The sequence below is a fragment of the Psammomys obesus genome, unplaced genomic scaffold (genome assembly GCF_907164565.1).
Source record: "Psammomys obesus unplaced genomic scaffold, mPsaObe1.curated_primary_1811, whole genome shotgun sequence".
NCBI classification, from domain to species: Eukaryota; Metazoa; Chordata; class Mammalia; order Rodentia; family Muridae; genus Psammomys; species Psammomys obesus.
Genome location: NW_026589137.1, coordinates 11829872 through 11848057, shown reverse-complemented (window position 1 = coordinate 11848057; position 18186 = coordinate 11829872). Strand labels below are relative to the sequence as shown.

The window sequence follows — 18186 nt, the reverse complement described above, 5'->3', positions numbered from 1 at the left end:
GATTATGTCAGAGGCAGTCCCTCTTCCCATTACTATGTAACCCACTTGGATACTACACTGCCATGGACTACATCTGTGCAGGGGTTCTAGGTTATCTCCATGCATGTTACTTGGTTGGAGTATGAGCCTCTGGGAAGATCCCTGTGTTCAAAATTTTTGGTTCTGTTGCTCTCCTTGTGGGGTTCTTGTCCTCTCCAGATATTACTGTTTCCCACTTCTTACTTAAAATTCCATGCACTCTGCCCGACAGTTGTCCATAAGTCTCAGCGTCTGCTTTGATAGTCTGCAGGGCAGAGGCTTTCAGAGGCCCTCTGTGGGAGGCCTCTAACTTGTTTCCTGTTTTCCTCTTCTTCTGATCTCTATCCTCTTTGCCTTTTGGGATGGGGATTGAGAGTTTTAGTCAGGGTCCTCTCTCAATTAGTTTCTTTAGATGTACAGATTTTAGTAGATTTATCCTATGTTATATGTCTATGAGTGAGTATATACCGTGTGTGTCTTTCTGCTTATGGGACAGCTCACTCAGAATGATCCTTTCCAGGGTACACCATTTACCTGCAAATTTCATGGAAGACAAATTATTTTTTAAAAAAAATCTTAATTTGTAGATCAGTGAAAGTGGTCATTGCTTAATTATGTTACATTTTAGCTTCAAAAAGCCCACCTTTTATCCTTATAAAGCATAATTAGACCAGTGTAAATCAAAATAAAACACTTTGTTTTCAAATAAAATATGAGCCATTCAACGCATTCCCATGTATTTTCTCTATACTTCGTCAATGGTAAGAGCAGTACCGCAACAATGACTATCAGCATCTCTCCATGCCCATGATTTCATTTTTACAGTTTCAACATTACTTGATAAGGGCTGATAATTTTATCTAAGGCTGTTTATTTTAGAACCTCCCCTCTCCCAATTTGTATCCATGAAAACAATTTAAGAAGATAGTCTAGGCCTCAACTTCTGGAATGTCTATGGTGAGAAGCCTCCTGAGGTCTTATTGGCTGGCTCATTCACCCTGTGAAAATAATTCTTTGCAGCAGAACTTCAGAAATGTCTTCTGCTTATTCTGTTCCAAGAGAGTATGTCCACACATGCTATGTAGTTCTACCTCATTTACATGGAAGCCAGGATTCATAGGTCGAAACTGAATAAAATAAGAATTGGTTTAACTTTGTTTTCTTCTTCTACATCTGTTTTCGTCTTTTAATTTTCTGTTTTTCTTTTACATCTTTCCTTGGTTACAATTTTTCTCCATCATTTCCTATTATTAGATAAAGAACTTTTGAAAGCATATCATGTTTAGATAAATTGAAATGGTACGTTAAAAAATAATTTACTAGTTTCCTATAATCATTCTCCCATAAAATATCTTACTTTGAATCAGAGCATGGTGGCACAGGTCTTTAATCCCAGCACTTAGAAAGGCAGAGGCAGGGAGGTCTCTGAGTTTGAGGCCAAGCTTGCCTACAAAGTGAGCCCAAGACAACCAAGGCTACACAGAGAAACCTTGTCTTGAAAAAAACAAAAATCAACAACAACAAAAACCCAAACAAACAAACAAAACAAAACCCTCAAGCTTCTTTTTATTTATTCTATTTTCACTGACAGTCAGTTAATAAATTGTGTTACAACTTTTTAAATGTGAAATTTTAGGACCATAGAGATGGATGGCTTGGCTGTTAAGAGCACTTGCTGCTCTTCCAGACGACTAGGGTTCAATTCCCAGTACCCAGATCACAGCTCACAACCTACTATAATACCAGTTCCAGGGAATCTAGTGCCTTGTTCTGACATCAGTAGATCCTGCATGCACACAGTACACAGATATACATGCAGGCAGAATATCCTTACATGTTAAATAACAATAATAAAAAATTTAAATGTAAAATTTTTAACATCAGATTAGTACAAAACTTTTAATCACTATAACAGCTTAATATACAGTAACATAGAAAATAGGGTCAAGTCAGTATTATTTTATAACTTTAAAAAAATGTGTGGTTTTGGTCAATCAGAGTTTGCTCTCAGTCTTGGTAACTATAAACTATTCCTAATTTGGTACTCCTTAGGGCTTGGTTCAGAAAAAGGCTAGAACAATAGTTTAAAAATCCCACCCTTTTTCTCTGTTCTCTTCCTATGCCCCTTCCCTAGTCCACTGACAAGGGGAGGTCCTACTCCCCTTGTATATGGCCCTAGCCTATCAGTTTTCATCAGGACTGGTTGCATTTTCTTCCTCTGTGTAATGGCAAGACTGCACCCCCTAGGGGGCAGTGATCAGAAAGCCAGCCACTGAGTTCATACCAGAAAAAGCCCCTGCTCCCCTTGCTAGGGACCTCACTTGGAGACTGAGTCTATGAGCTACAGCCGAGCTAGGGTTTTAGGTCCTCTCCATGCATAGTCCTTGGTTGGGGTATCATTCTCTTCACGGTCCCCAAGGCTCAGTTTTTATGGCTCTGTTGGTCTCCTTTTGGAACTAGTGTTCTTTTCCCTTTCCTCCTTCCAAATTCTTCTATGTAACCCACCTTAATCTCTTTTGAAGTCATGGCATAAATAAAACATGTTCAGTATGTGGAAAGAAACTTGTATATACATGTTTTCATGGCTGACCTATTGGTATTACATAATCAATTGGTGTGATCTTCCCTGGAGGAGACAAATTGAATTTTGGAATTTCTCTGTCTGAGAGGGAGAAAAGAAACATTGAAAATCAGTAATCTATTACAGCCTTATTATTTGGGATATGGGAAGTGCTTGGTATGATGGTTTAAGTTTTTTGAGATTATAAACAGTGATTCTATATCATTATAGCACAAACTTGTTTAAACACCACATTTTTATTATTATGTGACTTTCATTATGCACATTTTTTTTGTTTTATGGGATCAGGTGAATTTATATCTCTGTACTAAATCAGGTAATGGATTAGCTTTTCTAAAAGTTACTGTATAGGGAATCATAAGAAAGAAGGGGAGTTAGTCTGATGGGGAAAGGATAGGAGCTCCACAAGGACCAAATATATCTGGGCACAGGGTCTTTTCTGAGACTGACATTTAACCAAGGACCATGTATGGATATAACCTAGAGTCTCTGCTTAGATGTAGCCTGTGGTAACTCAGTAACCAATTGGTTTCCCATAGTAAGGAGAACAAGGATTATTTCTAACAGGAACTCAATGACTGGCTCTTTGGCCTCCCCACCACCCAAGGGAGGAGCAGTCCTGTTAGGCCACAGAGGAGGACTTTGAAGCCAGTCCTGAAGACACCTGATAAAACAGGATCAGATGAATGGGGAGGAGGTCCCCCCCTATCAGTGGACTTGGTGGGGGGCACGGTGGGGATGAGGGAGGGAGGGAGGGACTGGGAGGGAATGAGGGATCGGGACACGGCTGGGATACAGAGTTAATAAAATGTAACTGATAAGAAAAAAATAAAATTCAAAAAAAAAAAAGAAAAAAAATTGTTGTCTTTAGCTGGGATATAAAGTGAATAAATTGTAATTAATAAATAAATAATTAAAAATTGTTGTCTTTGTTAACCAAGAAATGTGCACTATTTTCTTTGTGAAATATTTTTTATAATAACTTTTAAGATAAAGTAAACATCATAATGTATTCCTTTATCTTTTTCTTTTCAATTATTCCTAGGAACAGCTGGCAGTTGCCTTCGTCGATTCAGTACCATGCCTTTCATGTTCTGCAACATTAACAATGTTTGTAACTTTGCTTCAAGAAACGACTATTCTTACTGGCTTTCCACCCCAGAGCCCATGCCAATGAGTGTGGAGCCCCTGAAGGGTCAGAGCATCCAGCCATTCATTAGTCGGTGAGGCACTGGATATCTATGACTTTGGTCAATTCCTTTTTACTTTAGCTAGTGAGAAGTCAGTCTAAAATAGATAATCAATGATACCCATTTAAAGTTAAGTGTTTAAGAGTGATTTTTAATATTCAGCCCAGCATTTAGTTTGTACTATATTCCTTACAGATCAACTTTTGACTAAAACCCATGACAAACATTTTAATATAAAGAAAACTGAGCCTAGTCATTAGGTAAATATATGTATGTATATATCTACTAATTATTAGTAATGTGGTAAGCATTCAGCTTAGGCTAAGTGCTACAAAAGATCAGATTGATAAATGGAAAAAGAATAGGGGAAATGAATATTTAATTTTAGCTGGAGAAATCTGAGTATATCTGTCTCAAAAAATGTGTTTTGATTTGGTCTGTCTTGGGTAGATTAAAAAATAACTAGGTATACATATAATTATAAAGATAAAGTCATAGTAAGGAGAGAAAATGCAAATGGGTAATGATGAATGAATCTAGAATGTAGTATTTAAAGTTTTATAAAAGAAAATATTAGAAAGTTAGCTTGAACACAGATAGTAGAATGTTTTACTGCCAAATTATAGCTTGTAATTCATTTGGTATATTATAATGAGCAGTACTACCATCCCTCAAACAGTATTTGAGATAAAGTTCAGGGAAGATTAAGACACTATCAATGTACTTGATTTGCATAAGGGCAGTCCTCAGGTAGAGAGCAGTTATACTGAATAGCATTGCTATGATTCTAATGTAATTGGAATAGATCTCACACTGAGAGACATGCATCACATTATTGGAATAAGCCAAAATTGGGAGTTGAAGTAACAGACGAGATTTGGCATGCTCTCAAAGTAACAAATAGTTGCCAATGCTATTAACAAAACATAGATTTCCTGGAATTTTTCCACATTGAAACAGCAATTTAAATCAATCTCTTGAGAATATTGGATAGTTTTACTTTTATTTTGATCATGATACAGGGTTCTAGTAGCAATACAGAATGAACCATTACAAAATACAATTTCTTTGACACTGTAACCTTGTTTGGCTTTAATAGGAAATTCAGTTTCCTTCGTGATATGGTTACCTAAATATCTCTCTCTTTCTGAGTCTTTTTCTCTGTCTCTGTGTTGGGAGGTGGAGGTGGTGGTGTGTGTGTGTAAAACATATAATGTGCAAGTGTGGGGGAAATAATTTTTTCAGTCTCAACTTTATAGAGTAAAAGTTTCTATAATATATTATGCATTATGCATATAAATGTTGCTGAAGTAACCTCCAACATATTTCAAGATGTTCCCTCATGTCTGTACTAAAATTTTTATATATGCAGCAATATTTATTCTGTGGCTGTGTTCACCTATTTTACAATTTTTACCCACATCTCCCACTGCCTAGGCACCTGTCCAGACATTCTGAGTCTGTTGTGCTTACACAAATATGGCCAAATGGCTAATAAATGCTCTTTGGAGGAAGAATACTGGGTGGAGAATTAGAAAATATCTGCTTCTTTGCTTCTTTTTTTTTTCCAATTTACTAGACATTCTTCTTACCACATCACAGCATTACTAAGTGTCTACCTCCAGTTGGGCACTACATATTTGACAGCAAATATGTAGAGCACACCAAGCCAAACCCTATGGCAATTACAGCATTGACTACAGCAACTATGAATGCAAATTTATGTCACAATGGAAAATGAAAATACAACAGATGTAATTCTACAATGTCTTGAAAGAAGGCTTGCAGTTTTGCCTATATATGTATTTTGCATGTGGGAAGAGAGTTCTTATGCAAAAATGATTCTCAAATTGCATTTTTCTCCTCTTATGATCATGAGGGCACTATCAAGGGCTTCCATTATGGGAATGCTTCTCAAGAAGCACAATTTTTGCTTCCTACATCCTCACTCTGTAAATCATATTCTCTCTCTCTCTCTCTTTCTTTCACCAGATGTGCAGTGTGTGAGGCACCAGCAGCGGTGATAGCGGTTCATAGCCAGACTATTCAGATTCCTCACTGTCCGCAGGGGTGGGACTCTCTGTGGATTGGTTATTCCTTCATGATGGTATGAAAAATCCATCCATGCTTTTCCCATCACAGCTGACCTTCTACCATATATACATTTTGCCCAACTTGAGCTCTCACTGTCCCTTGAGTAGTAATAAGAAGCTTGAGTCTTAAATAACCTCTGTTCGAGCACTGTGTTCTCCCTCCCATGCTTTTATAGACATTCTTCCTACCACATCTTAGCATTACCAAGTGTCTACCTCCAGTTGGGCACTTTGACAGCAAATATGTAGAGCACACTAAGCCAAACCCGATGACAATTACAGCATTGACTACAGCAACTACGAATGCAAATGTATGTCACAATAGAAAATGAAAATGCAATAGCTGTATTTCTACAATGTCCATTGCTTTTCTTGACTGCTCTTGATTTGGATACTGTTCTCTTACCTTTAGTGTTAGTCTCCTTCATTGCATTCTAATCTGTGGCCTTGTAGGTATATACTTTTTAGCTCATCAGTGAAGTATTATAGCACATATGTGTTGTGGAATATTTTTCTGATCTTTTTTTTTTTTTAAGCATACAAGTGCAGGAGCAGAAGGCTCTGGCCAAGCCCTAGCCTCTCCTGGTTCCTGTTTGGAAGAATTTCGTTCAGCTCCCTTTATTGAATGCCATGGGCGAGGGACATGCAACTACTATGCTAATTCTTACAGCTTTTGGCTAGCCACTGTTGATATGTCAGACATGTTCAGGTAAGTTGCTTATGGCTTTAGGTCAGGCCCAAAGCCTCCTTCATAGATACTTGGGAAGAGAGAGGCTCCTGATGAGTGGTTTGTCTCCAATAACTCTTGGGAATTTGTTGGACTTATTCTTTAGTCTTAGTGTGTACTCCACATGTACTTAAACTTGGAATATAGAAAAAAAAAACTTATTGTTGCCAGATAAGTGTGGTTACAGGTGGCTTAGTATTAACCGTTCAATAACAAAAATGTCAGGAGTTGGTCTACTAAAATAAGATCATCTAGAGAACTGAAACTATAATTTGTATTGTCTACCAAAACCACTCTTTCTAAGACTGTTCTCAGGGACTTCATCTGAGTCTTTTAAGGAATAAAATAACACATTATTTTTATGTGTTGTTTCTTTCTTGGTATTTTATATGGTATTTTATCATGTCTTGCTCATTGATTACCCAAATGTCTCCCATCCTGTGAATATTGGGAAAGGTGACTCAAAAGAAAAGAAAACAAAACGAAACAAAAAGGAAAAATATATGAAGATAACAGTAATGGGAAAAGCAGTCACACGAAAATATATGTGAAAATATAGAAAATGAGGTATAGACACATAGTGGAGTTTTATTCTTCCATGAAGAAAATTATATTCAAAACAGAAACCATGATATTCAAAATAAGCCACACTTAGTCAAATATCCATATTTTTTCATGTCATATCTTGGCTTTTCCACACACATACGTACACATATGCTCACATATGCACATATGCACATGCACACACAAGTGGAAACAAGATTGTCTGGAGAAAGGAAAGAGACTATGGGGTCAAAGTATATGTAAACTTTAATGAAAATGTCTTTATGGAACCCATCACTATACACAGTGAATATAAAACAACAAATTCTTTTAATACATGTGATCAGTGATGGCTATTAAGTCATAGCAATCAATGTATTGTTAAACTTTTAAGGGCCAGTATCATGGCTCAGAAAAGTAAAACACTTGATTTTAAACCGGATGACTTTTATGTCTCTTGGACCCACATAGTACAAGAAGAGGACCAATTTCCTCTTCAACTTGTCCTGGCCTTTACATTCATGCTGTGGCAAGTATACTAGTATACACACACACTAAACAGGTAGAGAGGAAGACAGATGGGTAATTTTAAAGTAAAAATGAACTACTAAGAGAAGGTCTAGTTGTGAATTCATACCTACAATAGAATTTAAATAGCAAAAGTGTATAGAATTGAAATTGCAAAAGCAAACCTGTCTCTCTCTCTCTTTTTATTTCCTAGCAAACCTCAGTCAGAGACACTGAAAGCAGGAGACTTGAGGACACGTATTAGCCGATGTCAAGTATGCATGAAGAGGACTTAACATATTGAAAGACTCCTTGTGTTTAATGTGATTATATATATAATTATTATATGTGATTCCCAGGATGCAATGTTTCACTCACTCTCCCCACCTTTACCACTGCTGCCACCAATGGTGCTAATATACTCTATGACCAAAAGGCATGCTGACTAGTGACCATGACAAATCAGATGTACCTCAGCAATATGCCAGGGCCAGAACTCCATTCTTTCTTATGACAGGAATAAGGAAGTAACTCTACTTTTGGGGTGTAGAATAACTTTTTCATAAGATGAACTTCATATATTTTCCCAGTTATTAACGTGGCACATTAAAAATTCAAGGAAGAGAAAAGTCATACTGAATACAATTAAAGGCTGCAGTTTGGAGAAGAATTCTTTTTCACGGTGCTACTAATTGTACTGTACCCCATGTTTTTAATACAAGAGTATTAATCATATTTTATTCTGGAAGTAAAGCATGTGTGCGTTCTGTAAACAACCTCTTAGCTCAAAATGTTAAGTCATTTAGATGTGACCTGGTATAAACCCTTCTTTACTGAAAAAGTAAGAAAGCTTACTTTATAGATGGCAAGATTTACGTATAAGAGAATTTATCCTTTCATCTAGTTATTCCTGAAAGTAAATTAATTGGGAGTTTTATCCCCTAAGTTCTTATCTGACTTAAAAAAAAAAAAAAAAAAAAAGATCATTTCGGTGTCTTTGATCAGAATGTTAGTGATTCGTATTGCATATTATTGTATCCAATGGAAAACTCTCTTGTTCTGTATTTTCCATGACAGTCATGATCAGACGCCCCATCTTCATTTTTTTATATCTTGTTATTGCTTGTTTCTGACAGTTTTGAGAACAAAAAATTACCAAAACTTATTAAGAATTCTTATTATCCTGGTGCTCATCATTTAAGACTTAATCTCCTGTGGGCTCACTTGTTTAAGAAGACAATATTTGCTTAGTCTTCTTTCTTCAATTACAAAAGGCCAATGGATTCTTAAAGCCTTTTATTTTAAGCATTTTATTATGAATAGTCATCAGATGCCTTATTTCCTTAATTGTAATTCTTTCACTCAGTATTAATTCACCAGTATCAACTTAATAAAGATATATGATATAATCATGGCTCATTCTCTCTCTCTTCAGCATAAGTGTAAAACCATGTTCATTTATATTGGTACATCAAATGTTCCTTTCTTGGCCAACTGATTATTTTTAAAGCTTTTATAATAAAGTTTATATTATAGACAAAAATACAGCAACCATAACAAAAATTTAAATCCTAGTATGAACCTGTGGGCAATTTAAATCTTAGAGAGTATGGTGGTAAATTTTAAAATCTAAGCAATAACAACTATTTTAGGTTTATTTTTTCCATGTAGATCAACCCATGAAAACACTGATGTATAATTCTAACTGAACTAGTATATCCATTCCACAGATGATTTTCAACATGGCATATTTGGAGATTGCTCCTTAAGTTTCAAGAACAAATGTGGATTTTAGAGTGTTCACTTACATATGTTTCATACACAGATATTTGTGTTTCTTAAAGCTTCTACCCTTCTCCAGTCCTGCCATGTTGTTTGAGTACACAGATCCATCTCAGTAAAGGATCTTGATATTGTTGACCCTTCTTTGACACTGATTATTCAAAACTGTTATGAATCTATCTGTTCTGGGAATTACCTTTGATAAATGTTACAGTCATCCACAACTCATGGTTTTTCCACATGGGCCAACATTGGAAAAGTTGTTCTGTTGAATCCGTTTTTTTACTACCAAAATTTATGTACCAAATGTGGCTTTACCAGTTAATAAATTTACTTAAATACTCACATGTTAGATAAAGAGCAAGTCCAAATGCTCTACTGCTATATTAAAGACTTGTTCCATGGGTATCTCTAACTTTTGGAAGACTGGATAGATAAATAGAAACAGATAGTGATTATAAATCTGTCTTCCTTTCTTTTTTTTTTAAGATCTTACCTCTTATTTATTTATTTTTTTTATTAATTACACTTTATTTACTTTGTATCGTCCCTGTGGTTCCCTCCCTCCTCCCGTCCCAATCCCTCCCTTCCTCCACCCTCTGCATGTATGCCCCTCCCCAAGTCCACTGATAGGAGAGGTCTTCTTTTCCTTTCTTTTGTTCCTAGTCAATTAGGTCTCATCAGGAGTGGCTGCGTTGTCTTCTTCTGTGACCTGGTAATGCTGCTTCCTCCTAAGGGGGAGGTAATTAAAGAGCAGGCCAATCAGTTCATGTCAGAGACAGTCCCTGTTCCTATTACAATGGAACCCACTTGGACACTGAACTGCCATGGGCTACATCTGTGCAGTGGTTCTAGGACCTGATCTGCTATGTTGATGTAGTACGCTTTACTTCCAACAGAGATTTTATTGGGTAGTTTGTGCTTCCATAGTGTTTTCCCCTTCCAACAACACTTGAAAAGCACTTTCCAGTTCTTTTAGTATCTATTAGGCTCTTTGTTTCAATTAGCATGGTAATGAAAACTACATGAGTCACTCCAAGCTGTTACCAGTATATACAAAAGTTTACACAAGATGGCACTGTTGCCTATAAAAATGCACCAGCACTTGTAATGATTTGTTGAGCCCATTTTGAAGGTGACAATGGGTTTGTATGAACCTCTTCCTACTTATCCCATGTTTTAGATTTCATTTACTTTATTGTTATAAAATTCAGAAGAAAATCATTCTAAAGAACTGCCCAGTTTCTCAGTATTTGCATCCAAAATGAAAAGGCATCTTCAATTACAAAAGTTTGAGTCTTAGCCTAATTAGCACTTCCTTAGCCTCTCAACACACAAGTAAAGAACTACTTTTGTTTGGCCAAGACTTTAGTTGGCTTTAGTGAGCAGAGGATCTCTTGGTCCTGTCTGGTCAACCATATTTACCTCTAATCAACTTCAAAATAAACTGAATAGTATTTTAAAATCAAATGCCATTGCTAATTTAAGTTAAGTACTTTCATAGGTTTTGTTTGTTTAGAATTATATAGGGTGCTTTGAATGTACCTGTGGTGGAAATAACTCATACATTGGTCCAATAAAGGACTTAAATCTAGTTAAGCTTATCCTCTGAAGTATATGCTATCAAGAAATCACTGAATGCTTATTAGCCTAAACATACCACAACAGATAGCAGTCCAGTACACCCAACCTGATGATATGTGGTCATCATTATGTCTGCTAGGTAGAACATACATGCTATTCTGTCTTGGATTACGAACTCTTTCTAATTCTAGTACATATCTCAGGTATTTACTAGCCGTATATATTCAGACAAAGATTGTTTGCCAAACTCTTCCTCAATACAAGAACAGACCAAAATACCATTTATGTAATCTTAGTTCTCTATTTCACTGAGAAGACAACTTACTAAATGCCTGAACCTACAGAAAAGCAAGTAGCTGACAGGGTACTTTTTATGCCTATTATTATTATATACAATTTCATAGTCACATCACTTCTTTCACCTTGCTTTAGCACACAAGATCCCCAAGTCTTCTCACTTCTGTGCTCAATCAGCTGGATACTCAAGCAAGGTAGCAAGGGGGCACTTGAATGACACTAGTGGGATTAGAGCATTTATTTTCACAGCTCCCTTTCTGTGGGGTCACTTCAGGTTATATTGTGGCCCTCAATAGAATGTCACCATTCTTCTAGGGGAGACTTCACCTTCTTCCCATTTCATCCCAGTATTCTTCTAATAATCCTTGGTGGTCTAGGTGTGGCTATAAGTTGGGTATTACTATTATGATAGACAGATTCATCACTTATTGTTTTTTCTAAATACGCTTTTCTCTAATTATTATAAGTGTGCTCTCTGAGTGCTATTGAAAATGTGATTAATAAAACACTGCCTCTAGTGTTTAAAATGTAGGGATGAGACCTATTGATGGTAATATGTGTATGTATGATGAAGGATCTTCCAGTTAATTAAAGAGATAATCCATGACCTAGTTTAAAACCTGGCTAGGCACACTGTATTGGGAGCTTTGTTCCACATTTCTTAGGGTGAGATGAGAGAAAAAAAGTGTTCATTATGGTGCAAAATTATTTACATTTTCCAAACATTGCATCTTTGAGTACTTTATTTTGACTTCTGTCTGTTGACCATTTGGTTTGGATGGTCCTACTCCAAATGTAAAATTAAAACCTTGCCCCATTACAAGACTGGATTATAATATTTGAGAAGTCATGTTCAAGAAAAAAATCTGCCAAGGTATACATGTCTGCAAGCCAATAGAATGACCCAAAATGTTACTAGCTGAGAAATGGGGAGTTTAGTCATGCTTCTCTAAATTTGAGAACATCTGTCCAATGTAAGTGTGTAGAAGCTCCTTCAGAGCTGCTGCCCTTTTGTCCACCTATGGTGCCAGAGAAAATGCTTCTGGTAGAAATTATGGAAAATAGGCTAGATCGGAGGCTACAGGCTGTCTGAGACTACCCCTTAATTTCAACCAGGGCACATAGAACCTATCGAAAAATAACATACTTCATTTCAGGTGAAATTATTTTTCTGGTTAATTTCCTTGGTTTCAATAAGTATTGGCTAATTCTGATTCTGCCAAGAGACACTGTTGGAAGCCCAGATTTCAATTTTTTGTGTATTCCATTGACAAAATATTATGACCCTGGCTCAGGTTCTCTGAAAAAAAAATATTAATAATGTTTCAGCAGCCAACAGGGAGAGGGATGTTTAATGTTTATAAGGCTTATTTAAACTTTCATTCTTCCCATTTCTCATTTGAGTCTTGGTAACTCTGGTGTATATACTTCCAGATGCAGAAGATGAGCCTTGAAATATTTACCTAAATTTCCCCAAATTTATTAATTTATTTTCACTCAAATTAATTATTACCTTTTTGCACTAAAGTTTTCTTTTTCAGAATCCAGGGATGGAGATATTTTCAACTGCTATTCTGGCCTAGTGCATGCTAGACTTTAGCATCTGTTGTCAACATCACATACACACACACACACACACACACACACACACACACACACACACCAAAACAGAAAGACAAACAAACAAACAAACAAACAAACCACAAGAATCCTGAGTGTGGTATAAGTTAATATGGGTCTACTACCTCATGGGACAAATGTGTTTTGAGAGTCTTGGTTCCCAAGTAAAAACTACTGAAATTTTTGTCATCATTGTAGCATAGGAGAGCCTTTCAAATTACCCCTTGTAAATAGAGAGCTCATAAGGAGTCCAGGGTACCATAGGAAATTCATATCCATCCACTCAATATATATATAGATAAAGAAAACTCAGTATATGCCTTGATCCCCACCTTGTGAGCTTCCTGGAGGCTCTTGAATATGAATAAGCTACTGGAATGTGAATTTCATGGTCTGCAGACTCTTTAATGTTACTAGTGCCCCTGTAAGTGCCTCTTGTATAATTCTAAAACCGTGAACTACTGACAAAGCAAAATATATTCTTTAGTTCCCACTGGACAGTTCATTATAGTTCATTGACACAGTACACATACAAACAACTTTGCTTCTTTACCTGTAACTTGTTTTCCTAATTTGGCTCTCCTTTGCAGAAAATGAGACTATCAGTCAGATGAATGGAACTAAACAAGGGGACCAAACTGTATGTAGTAGTCTATGAGATTAGAGAAACAGAAATGGTTAAAGATAAACTGATAATCTACACCAAAATGAGGCCTTGGTTAGCTTATGATAATTAGGAAATAAAAAATCTTGCTTTTGAAGTTACCAGCTGTGAAAATGCTTGTATGTTAACTGTACTTTCTAAGGTGGCAGGCAGCTCATTCCTTCCCTGATACCAACAGCAGTAAAGACAACTTCCCACATAGCAAAAAGTGCTATCAGCCTGTACCCATTTCACCAGTACTTTTTCCTCAAAATATCCTACTTTTTCTTTTATCCTTCCTAAGCAAGAAAACGAGCCATGCATGTGTAAAAATGTGTGAAGACTTTTCTCTTTTCTGGTCTATCTGGTTTTGCGTCATGAAACTTGTTTACTAAGTATATAAGTATGTTTTGATATTCTGTTCTCTTGATGAAATGGTCTCTTCTTCAGTGTGATATTAGTAATGTGGTAAACAAAATTAATATTTTTGCAATAAGGTTTACATTGATAGCAATATAATCACCCAGCTTTCTTTGTCTTACTATGAACTTGAGATACCTTTTTTTCATTATTTTTCTTAACACTCATTTCTGTATACTTAAAATACGTATCTCAAGGATATGTGTAGCTGGACACACTTATTTGTAGAACTAGACAATACCGTTATAGAGCTTTTATCTTTGTATCCTAGCATGGCCTTAAACTAGGAATCTTGCTGCCTCAATTTCTCAAACACTGAAATAAAGGCGTGTGCCACCATGCCGAGCTTTATGGACTTTGTTATTGATTCAATTAACATTTTGATCAGTTTTAATGGCAAGTTTTGTAGTAAATATGTTTTCTGATTCAATTTTATCACCTTTATAATATATAACATACCTTTCTTTGGTTAGCCTCATGGCCATTCTACATCTTAAACTTCTAACAGTTTATGTTCATATCAGATAATACCACCTCATGAATGTTCATATCCTGTAATACCACCTTATTAGATCCTACACTTTCATAATCTTAAATTTTGGTTGTTTTCTTTCATATACTATACTTTTTTATATTATAAGCCCATGTGGCATTGTTATTCTTTTTGTCATTATATAGAACTGAAATTATATGTTATTTTAAGAGTATACTTAATGGTTTTGCCATATTCATAAGTTGCATTCATCATTAAATTCTAATTTCAGAACATTTTTATCACCAACCTAAGAAACTTCATGCCCATTAGCTGTTACTCTTTTTCCCCACCCCATCTTCCTTCAGCTCTAGGAAACCACTAGTATACATTTGTCTTCACAGATGTGTCTGCCGGAGAAATTTTCTAGAAATGCAATCATAGAGTATATGATCTTCGTTCAGTGTCTTCTCTAACTTACATGTGCCCAAAACTTACAGCAATGTTGTACCATGTGATAATAGCTCAATTTTTTTATTTTTAAAATTGAGGTGAAATACATAAACATTTAAAGGCAAATAATTCAAGGAGTGTTTACTACATTTACAAACTTTCCCAACTAACATCTCTATCTACATGTAAAATATTTTCCTCGCCCCAAAAGAGAACCTCACATCCATTAAACAGTCTTAAGTCTTTTATAAAGACCCTGAGAGCCACTAATCTCTTTTCTATTTCTATAGATTTATTAATTCTGGATATTGTATATGAAATGCGTCATATAAACTCAACCTTTCTCACAGGATTTCTTGAATTTAGCATATGTTTTCAAGCTTCAATCACATTACAACATGTGTGAGTGCTTCACTCTTTTTTTTTTTTTTGTTACATAAGTATCCATTGTGTGGATAATGTCACCGCTGACAGCAGTGTTGTTTCTGTATTTTGCTGATTGTGATTGTTGCTGTGGACACCTATGTACAAGTATGTCTTTTAAATTTTTTTCATTGCTTTCAGATATATACCGAAGAATAGTTTTCTGGGGTTGTATAGTAGTTCAACACTTACAAACTTGAGAAACTACAAAACACTTTTTTTTTTAATTGTATTTTTTTCTTATCAGTTACATTTTATTAACTCTGTATCCCAGCCGTGTCCCCGATCCCTCATTCCCTCCCAATCCCACCCTTCCTCCCTCATCTCCACCTTGCCCCTTTCCAAGTCCACTGATAGGGGGGAACTCCTCCCCATTCATCCGATCCTGTTTTATCAGTTATATTCAGAACTGGGTGCAAAACCCTCCTCTGTGGCCTAACAGGATTGCTCCTCCCTTGAGGGTGGGGAGATCAAAGAGCCAGCCATTGAGTTCCTGTTAGAAATAGTCCTTTTTCCCCTCACTATGGGAAACCAATTGGTTACTGAGCTACCACAGGCTACATCTGAGCTGAGGTTCTAGGTTATATCCATATATGGTCCTTGGTTGAATGTCAGTCTCAGAAAAGACCCTGTGCCCAAATATATTTGGTCCTTGTGGAGCTCCTATCCTTTCCCCATCATACTAACTCCCCTTCTTTCATATGATTCCCTGTACTCTGCCGAAGATTTGGTCATGAGTCTTTGTATCTGCTTTGAAAACACTGCTAGTTAGAGTCTTTCCAATGCGCTCAGTGGACTCCTGTCATGTTCAATGCACATATCATCTGTCTTTCTAAACAAGGATTGATAATCTTACCCCATGTCCGCTCTCTTAATTATCTTTTTTAGGTGTATAGATTTCATTATGTTTTTCATATCTTAGAGGTCTATATAAGTGAGTAATTATAGTGTTTGTCTTTCTCCTTCTGGGATATTTCACTCAGAATGATCTGTTCTAGATCCCATCATTTCCCTGCAAATTTTATGATTTCATCTTTTTTGATTGCTGAGTAGTATTCCATTGTGTAAAAATACCACAATTTCTGTACCCATTCCTCCATTGTTGGACATCTGGGTTGTTTCCAGGTTCTGGCTATTACAAATAAAGCTGCTATAAACATGGTTGAGCAAGTATCCCTTTTGTGTACTTGAGCAAAGTTTGGGTATATACCTAGCAGTGGTATAGATGGGTCTTGAGGAAGCGCTATTCCTAATTGTCTTAGAAAGTACCAGATAGATTTCCAGAGTGGTTGTACCAGTTTACATTCCCACCAGCAGTGGAGAAGGGTTGCCCTTTCTCCACAACCTCTTCAGCATGTGTTGTCACTTGAGTATTTCATCTTGGCCATTCTGATGGGTATAAGGTGAAATCTCAGGGTTGTTTTGATTTGCATTTCCCTGATGGCTAATGAGGTTAAGCATTTCTTTAAATGTTTATCTGCCCATTCGATATTCTTCTGTTAAGAATCCTCTGTTTAGCTGTTTCCCATTTTTTAATTGGATTACTTGGTTTGCTGCTTTTCAGCTTCTTAGTTCTTTGTATATACTGGATATTAGTCCTCTGTCAGATAAAGGGATAGTGAAGATTCTTTCCCAATCTGTAGGCAGGCGTTTTGTTTTGATGACAGTGTCCTTTGCTTTACAGAAGATTTTCAGTTTCATGAGGTCCCATTTATTGATTGTTGCTCTTACAGCCTGTGCTGTTGGTGTTCTGTTCAGGAAGTTGTCTCCTGTGCCAATGAGTTCTAGGCTGTTCCCCATTTTTCTTCTAACAGATTTAGAGTATCTGGTTTTATGTTGAGGTCTTTGATCCACTTGAACGTTAGTTCTGTTCAAGTTGATAAATATGGATCTATTTTCATTTTTCTGCATGTGGACATCCAGTTGGACCAGCACCATTTGTTGAAAATGCTGTCTTTTTTCCATTGAATGGTTTTGGAATCTTTGTCAAAAATCGAGTATTCATAGGTGTGTGGGTTTATTTCTGGGTCTTCTATGCGGTTCCATTGATCCTCCTTTCTGTTTTTATGCCAATACCATGCAGTTTTTATTACTATTGCTCTGTAGTACAACTTGAGATCGGGGATGGGGATACCTCCAGATGATCTGTGGTTGTACAAGATTGTTTGCAGATTCTGGGGTTATTTGTTTCTCCATATGAAGCTGAGAATCTTTTTTTCATGGTCTGTAAAAAATTGAGTTGGTATTTTGTTGGGAATTGCATTGAATCTGTAGATTGCTTTTAGCAGGATGGCCATTTTCACAATGTTAATCCTACCAATCCATGAGCACAGGAGATCTTTCCATCTTCTGATATCTTCTTCAGTTTCTTTCTTCAGAGACTTGAAGTTTTTCTCAAACAGGTCTTTCACTTGCTTGGTTAGTGTCACCCCAAGGTACTTTATGTTATTAGAAGCTATTGTGAAAGGTGTTGTTTCCCTAATTTCTTTCTCGGCCCTTTTATCTTTGGCATACGAGAGGGCTTCTAATTTCTTTGAGTTGATTTTGTATCCTGCCACTTTGCTGAAGGTGTTTATCAGCTGGAGGAGTTCTCTGGTTGAATTTTTGGGGTCGCTCATGTGTACTATCATATTGTCAGCAAATAGTGACACTTTGACCTCTTCTTTTCAGATTTATATCCACTTGATCTCCTTTAGTTTTCTTATTGCTCTGGCTAGGACTTCAAGTACTATGTTGAAGAGGTAGGGAGAGAGTGGGCAGCTTTGTCTTGTCCCTGATTTCAGTGGGATTGATTTAAGTTTCTCTCCGTTGAGTTTGATGTTGGCTATAGGCT

General features: G+C 36.4%; 1 protein-coding gene across 1 annotated transcript in view; it reads left to right on the top strand.

Moving 5' to 3' along the window:
• Window positions 1-8649, top strand: part of Col4a5 (collagen type IV alpha 5 chain) — a gene marked incomplete at its 5' end in the record, with an annotated part of 167757 nt that extends 159108 nt beyond the window's left edge. The window contains 4 exons of the mRNA XM_055604962.1: window positions 3645-3822; window positions 5782-5896; window positions 6419-6591; window positions 7874-8649. Of these exons, the coding sequence (XP_055460937.1) occupies window positions 3645-3822; window positions 5782-5896; window positions 6419-6591; window positions 7874-7955 (548 nt within the window). The remainder of the gene's footprint in view (window positions 1-3644; window positions 3823-5781; window positions 5897-6418; window positions 6592-7873) is intronic.
• Between the last annotated feature and the right edge of the window lie 9537 nt (window positions 8650-18186).